This window comes from Dipteris shenzhenensis, chromosome 11 (assembly GCF_047967505.1).
Source record: "Dipteris shenzhenensis isolate YYH24624 ecotype China chromosome 11, Dip_SZ_1.0, whole genome shotgun sequence".
In the NCBI taxonomy this organism is placed as follows: Eukaryota; Viridiplantae; Streptophyta; class Polypodiopsida; order Gleicheniales; family Dipteridaceae; genus Dipteris; species Dipteris shenzhenensis.
In genome coordinates this window covers 2,050,101-2,057,768 of record NC_141606.1, presented here as the reverse complement: position 1 = coordinate 2,057,768, position 7,668 = coordinate 2,050,101, and the positions used below count along the sequence as shown (strand labels likewise).

Below are 7,668 nucleotides of genomic sequence, written 5' to 3'. Positions count from 1 at the left end.
AACTCGGATTGCAATCGTCCAAATATGTATTTTTTGTTCTTCCTAGTTGACTACCCAATCAAAATAATGTAAAGGTTTAATCCAATTGCATGACTGTAGTGTATATACACGGAAAGTGGCACAAATACATCTCTCCTAAAATCACAAATGAATGACATCTTATACAACAAATCCATGAGATTTTGTCATTTTACTCAAAAGGACCCTTTAACTTTCCTCCATGTGATAGTATGTGTATGTGTGCATGCATGCTCTTTTTCTTTTCTTTTTTCTTTTTTTTTTTTGGGGGGGGGGCAGCACAATGCTTTCAACAGCACAAAATCTGCTATCTAGAGTTCCCAAGAAGACAAGACGTACACTTCTGACACAACAAAGACTTTAACAGACAGGATTACACGTTCATTTTTACAAGAATATTGTGTCCACTGTCATTATAGAATGCTTGAAGCCATTAAAATTTATTTACACTATGACAGACAAGCCAGAGGTTTACACATCAATTTGTAAAAGACAGTAATGTCCATTGTCATTATATATGACCGAATTCCATGATCATGAACGCAACAAATCCTAGAGCCGCAAAAAAAATTATCATGCCTCTTCATTGTACATCGAATCTATGGTACAGACATGTCAGGGGTTGGGAGCTTTCTTTACTAAAGGCATAACCCTCCTGATCCCTTAAGGATACGCATAACCTGCAGCTCTTGCAAATTGACAACCAATTGAGGCTAATGGAGGAGACTGGAAGGAAGCTTTACAAATCTTCACTCGGAACTATGTAGCCCAGATACAGCCTTTTCAGATCCAAGGGCATGAATCATTTGGTACGCAACTGCCCTAAGCAGACAATTGGCCACCATATATGAAACCATATGCTTCAAAGCTGCTGCAGTACAGCAGCCTAGACATGTAGGGGATACATTTCCTGTATGGCAACCATGATAAAGAAAAAAATTGATTCGTGTTTCAAACACTTAGAAAAACTGATAACCTTGAGTACCACCTCTTAGCTAGTCTTAATTACAATTTGAGGTCCAATACATGGTCTGGCGTCAATAGCCATCCTTTGAAGGATTGCACCTACCCATTCATCGCCTCATTGTGCCTGCTGTTAATCCCATGCGGTCGCAATAGAAGTGTCTTCCCCTTGCCAGTCCCGTCTCCTCTTCTTGCCCTCACCATATCTTGACCTCCGAGGAGCTTCATCTTCGCTTGAGCTATCATCATCATCCTTGGCAAACAAGTTATTGGGAAGTCCCCCATCTTGTCGCTGCTGCAGCTGCACAGAACTGTGAAGCTCCACTTCACTTGACCCCAAAATTTCCCCATTAGCAGAAAACCGTTTAAGGGGCTTTCCCATGTTCCTTGGCTCCCCACCACCATGAAATTTCAGAGTTCCTATAGTTCTTTCATTCCTCCGCCGCCTTTGCTGGTCACTTACACCACGTCTTCCTCGGCCACCATTCTGAGGTGGCCGAAAAGGCATTCCACCTGGCCTGCTGTGCCGGCCTGCACCTGGACCTCCCATGAAATGAGGCCTCGAAACTGCCATAATATTTGCTGGCCCAATTAAAGCAGTGCCAGGGGGGCCCATCATTCCTGGACCACTATGTGAAAAAATCCCATTAGGAGGTGGCCTTGCAGGAAAGACCATCCCTGATGCAGGTACAGGTCCATCCATATGCCCAAAACCCATTGCTGCACCAGCCCTCAGGCCAGAGAAGTCTGGGCCACCATATATTGGCATGTGGTGATACGGAGTAAAGCCTCGGCCTGCTGCATTACCAGGCACATTCAGACCATCTGCAGGATTTGGGGTGAATCTGTCATAACCTAATACAAAGGCATCACCTGCCATACTCCTTCCCCTACCTCTGTTTACCCTTCCAGGCAAGGCCCGGGATCCCCTGCCCATACTAGATCTTCCTCTACTCTGACTGGCTGTTTGGCTGGAATTGTCATCTTCATCACTCTCTTCTTCCTCTTGGTCCTCGTCAATGTCCTCAAAAGCAACAATATTGGTATCATCCAGATCCTGACCAGAACTTGTTCCTCGAGCCTTCTCTTCTTCCCTCTTTAATTCAGCCTCATTTGCAACTTTCTGCACACATTCAAGTTTTTTTTCACATCGACTTTAAAAAGATGACATATAATGGTCTGTCTCCTAATGTAATTGCACGATATAAAACACACCGGTATCAATGTCCTGAAAGAGGATTACAAAGGGGTACTTAAAATCGATTCCCCATACTCCACATTGCATAATGCACTATGAAGATGGCTACTTAAAATCGTTAGCTTCACGCTTTATCACATTATGGTCATCTTCTAACCAGGGAAAATAGTTCCATACGATCAACAGGGTAATGGATTTTGCATAATTCTCCTAGCCCCAATCATTAACAGTTGCAAATTGACTTCCATGGTCAGATCGATACTCAATCAAACTCTTTTTTCTCGGTAGGGATTGGCCAAAACTCCAGAATTTTCAATTAATCTTGCAAGCTATCTAAGCCCAATGCATATCCCAGGCTTGGTATGTAAATATATTGCTTGGAGGACCCCCTTTCAAGGAGCAAATGGATGAAGTTGACAACTGCAACAGCAACTGCGACTAGATGGGAGCTAACAAAAATACTCTGTGGATTCTACCAATGTTGAGCAGCCTTACACAATTGCTTACCATGAGATCACTGTCTGGTTCCATATAAAGAAGAGAAGCAAGCTGACCACCAACAGTTGGCTCCAATTCTTGGCAATCTCTACTGATCTGTAGTACCAAGCAAATAAGATTAACAGGTCCTTAAATCAAAGTCTTCCCTTACAAGCACAAAAAGAAGAAAATCTGGTGAAACAGATCATATCAGCCCAAAGCATGGAGACCTCAAAAGTATAATAGTGTGTGCATGTGCCCACATGTGCATATGCTTGTATTTAAAAACCAAAGGCACTTTAATTGATCATTGACTATATCACATTCAAGTATCAAATTTTGAAATACAACTGCCATGACCTCCACAAGAAACAACTATTGCTGTTCCAAACAAAGAGTTCTTGACGTATACCTTGACTGGAAGATTCTCATTATACGGATTTTGCAAGTGCCGAGTCTTGTTGAAAGAAAGTTCGCATAACTGCACAAATTGGAAGACCTTTTGTCAGCCCCTCCCCTCTCTCTCTCTCTCTCTCTCTCTGCACTAAGATCTGACATATGTAGGGAAACGCATTCAGAGGTAGACCAGTTGGATACATCCATATATATATATATATATGAACATGCCCAAAGTCATCCTCTAAAAGTACGACACATAGTGCTGTTTCAATCTCATGATAGTCACTCATAAGGTTGAAAAACCATAATTGTGCTTTGCCCTTTGTTGATTTTCCTTAGCAAATGGCAGAAGCATTTAGGATCTCTCTTCTTGCATTGTGTTATAGTTTGTGTCATAGAGCACTTTAGTCTTCCAAAGGCTTAATAAAACCTCTCTCTCTCTCTCTCTCTCTCTCTCTCTCTCTCTCTCTCTCATAAACTGATGTAATGAAGGTCACAACATGATAGTACTAGAATATAGGTATGATCTATAATTACTGTGAGAGTTTCCCTATACACTCTCTAGGAGATGCCATGAGCACTCCTTTTTCCTGATGTGTACCTTTGTCTCATAGCCCCGTGAGGGCTTTTGCAGACGTTAATAAATCTTCTCTCTCTCTCTCTCTCTCTCTCTCTCTCTCTCTATCTATCTTTATTTATTTATTTATTTATTTATTTATTTAGATATATATATAGATAGATAGAGGACGACCTTTAAAAAAATGCCCTTGTCACCAAGCTGTAAATACTCCAAATCAAAGTCCCAGTTGACCATTTATTTCATCATAATTATAGAGTTCTCCGTTTATTTAATTATGGTCGAAGAGTTATTTTCTATTGGTCAAAATATTGACTTCAGTCAAAGTTACTTAATCTCGGTTAAGTAAGCCTAACCCTGCCTAGGGAGATTTGGCTTATGCCAAGAGGGTTAACTGCATAGAGAACCACAAAGCTCACTAAGGTACGAGAGTATTGACTTCATATACAAGGCTTTGCTTCGGCCATGTGCCTCCTTGTAATCTGAATTTTTATACATTTTGTAACAGCAGCCTAAAGATCTATTGAAGATACCAGAAATTCCAGGAAAGAAACTGTGTCGGGAGAAGTTCTTGTCATAAGCAATCCTGTGTCCAATATCGTGTCTTGAGCATGAGTGACCTGAACTTTGCGTGGGCCGGACTAGGCTATAAGAGGTCTCTTTCCTTCATGTATTTGACTTTTCTTAAGATAATCAAACCCTTTATTCATAGTTGACAAGTGATATTCCAATCTGAGATCCATTCTCTGATTATTGAGCATGATTTCACATGTCTTCTTTAAAACTGTGAGCATTGAATGAAAACAATTCCTTATTAATTGCTATTGACATGTGTTGTTCTGATCTTGATTGATAGCCCCAGTATTACCCTCAGGCACTTGCCTTTGATTAGAACCTCTCCCCAACCTCCATAGTCTTCTCTTTTAAGTCACAATCAATTATAGGATCTGTTTCCTGTTTTTTGGACTAGTTTCTCGATTTCTTGTTATGCATTATATCTTATAAAACATATCTTTTTGAAAGAGAATCAAATCTCAATGTAATCACTCGAATAGCTCACCACTAAAGTCTGGAAGTGGATTCTAGGAAATTACCCTCAAAACCCTAATCTCAAAAATTCACAATTTTTTCTCCTTTTGCTTATTTTTGCTCCTAAATTCAAGCAATCCAAAAACTGAAAACATTAACATGATACAATAGAGCGTGCGAAGAGATCATGATACGTAATCCCCAAAATTCTAGAACAACAATATCATATGAGAGGCTGCACCTGGACAAGATAGAGAACTTCTTATTCAGCTTAGATTGAGAGCGCGCGTGCATTTTTTTTTGTGAAATCCATTTATCATTATATTACAAAGAGCATTCCCAAAGAAAGGAACAACTATCCACAAACATCAGAAGATGTCATTATATGATGAGAAGGCAGGTAAATCTAGATCTGGTGCATGTAGACTATCATAAAATAATTGTCGTAGAGATGAAATGAAAAACTGATATTTAACCAGAGAAGGATCACCAAAGTCCCGATGATTGAGGTCCTTCCATAGGGTCCAAAGTGCTAAAAAATATCATAGCCCTGCGTCACAGGATGAAAACCAAACAGCCAAAAGTTCTTGCCAAAGGAAGCACTAGGGAAACAATCCTGAAGTAGTCGTTGAACAAGAAGCAAGAAATCATGGGACTCCGGGCATGCCAAAACGAATGAGGCATATTGTCGAATAGACAGACATCGTTGACATGTGGTAGGAGCAATATGACGATGAGCTAAAACCTATTCAAAGGGAACTACCCCAAGCATAACCTGTCATAAGAATAATGCATGGCAAACGTGATCCTCCGATTGAAGAGCCCAGTCTTTCAGGCGGTAAAGAATCTCAAGACGAGCACCTGGCTGAAAATCATGGAGCATCTGTGATAATAAAACCATATAGGCCAATAATGATGTCCCAAGAAATATCGTCTAACAGCTGCAGAAAAAGAGAGAGCCATGCCAGCTGCATCAAGCACATCATTAACATGGCAGATACCTTTGGATGAAAGAAAATCAAAGCGAGAGGTTTCTATAAAGCCAGAGGAGGTGCGAATGCCTTTGACCGATGAAGACTCCCAGCAAGCAAAAAGTTACTGCTAAAGTGTCTCTGCCATTCCATTTAAGATGGGAGAGTGTGTGCTTCCAAAAGTCCCATTGAGTGGGCTACCAGTGACCAAAAGCAGGGGAAGACAGGTGCATAATCAAATGTTGAATCATGAAAATCCATGGCTGATCACCTTGCATGAATTGCAGCATCGTTTTTCCTTTGTGAGCAAGAAAATGCAAGTGAATATTAAGGATATTCAGTCCTCCATGCATTTTAGGCATACAAAGGTGATCCACCGAAAGCAGCCTAAGAGCTTTCTGACAAAAGCATGACCTCTCCAAAAGCTCCATGGTAGTAGACATAAAACAGAAATGTCTTGCTTAGCAAAGATCATCTAAGGCAAATAAAACTGGATATAGGCAACCAGAAATGATTGAACTATGCGGTAGCGGACATGCAAAGGCCATGTTGCCAGTCCCAATTTCTTCTTCAATATGTCAAGCAACCAGTCCATTTGTTGACGGTGAGTAACCGTCCACCCCAAAAGATAGCCAAGATGCCTTACTAGGTGGTTGGATAAAACAATGGCCCCCGACCATAATAAAAATGCCAAGCCTTCTCATAGAGACGTAAAAGTTTGAGTTTTCTGAAAATTGACATGCAGCCAACAACTAGACCACCTACGCAATCAGGGGTTTTCTTCCATGTATCTCTAGACCGTGTGAGGAGGCACCTACATCTGCCAAATGATCCATGTACTATAGCATGGGATGAGTTGCTATGGCATAGAACAACGCACTGAGAGGACATCCTTGTCGTACCAAACAAAAAAGAGTCCAGTGGTCTGTAATATCACCTGCCAGAAACCCAATAGCTTGATTGTCTTGATCTAACCAATAAATAAGATGATCAATTTTTTCCCCAAATCCTAAAACTTGCAGAGTTACATCTAAAGGATGTGATACTAAGTTAAAGTCTTCATTATGTAGACCAAATGATTGTTGCAGGTACAAATGTAAAAGGGCTCAATATCCAACACTCCACTCCACCAATCACATCGGGTACAACCTGAATTTTTGGCATCTCTTTTTCCTTCTCTTTTGGATGTCACTACTATGTCAATGAGAGAATGGCGTGATTATGACACAAGTGGTGCAAGATCTCATACCTATTTGGTTTATCATAGGTTCAGATATTTATACATACATGGAAGTTGTCATAACAAATGTGGGAGTACTTGTTGACCAGCCTAACACCTAATCCTCTTACCAAAGCCAATTATTTAATTCTCTGGTCGATCATGGTCAAGCCTCATTCACCATGGCCAATGTTCTTTGACTAGGGTCAATGCAAGGCTCTTGAGTGGAAGTTAAAATACATTTTTTAATTAATTGCTTAGGATATTACAATTTAGTGACATCCCCTCGGCTTCTACTCAATTGTCCCTAATTGAAAAGCCTCTTTATACACATTGAGGATTGATGGATAGTCAAAAAGAAAATCCTCATCCATCCACTTGGTATTTAGAGATGAGTAATTTTTAAACTTGACAAGATATCAATAAATAACCTTGCCCCTAGGTTCCCTTTTCAGGTGGAAGGATTTCCTCCAATTCATCCACCTCTGGGCTTCCAAGACAGTCTCTGTATTGTCATGACAAGAGAAATCACTAATCCGTGATTAGTAGACATTATATATTATACACCAATGGTGTAACATGTATACGTATTTATGATAGACACCGACCGATTTGTTATGGCGGTGGATCATCTCAGTAGATAGGACTAGTCAAGCTGGAGCCACTGCTTCAGACGGCATTAAATTTGGACATGTGATACTTATTCTATCAATAAAAATGTGCGCACACGTGTATAGGTCCTAGGGGCAATAGGAAGGAAAGGGTGCATTAAGGTGCATTGAATGGTAGATGCATGGGTCATAGGCTAAGGGTAGGT

General features: G+C 40.5%; 1 protein-coding gene across 1 annotated transcript in view; it reads right to left on the bottom strand.

The window, feature by feature from the left end:
• Positions 1-552: 552 nt before the first annotated feature.
• Positions 553-7,668, bottom strand: part of LOC147896475 (30-kDa cleavage and polyadenylation specificity factor 30-like) — a 39,745-nt gene continuing 32,629 nt past the window's right edge. The window contains exons 5-7 of the mRNA XM_087381290.1: positions 3,069-3,137; positions 2,687-2,773; positions 553-2,104 (exon numbers count right to left, since the gene is read on the bottom strand). Coding sequence (XP_087237416.1) covers positions 1,115-2,104; positions 2,687-2,773; positions 3,069-3,137 — 1,146 coding nt within the window. The 3' untranslated portion in view covers positions 553-1,114. The remainder of the gene's footprint in view (positions 2,105-2,686; positions 2,774-3,068; positions 3,138-7,668) is intronic.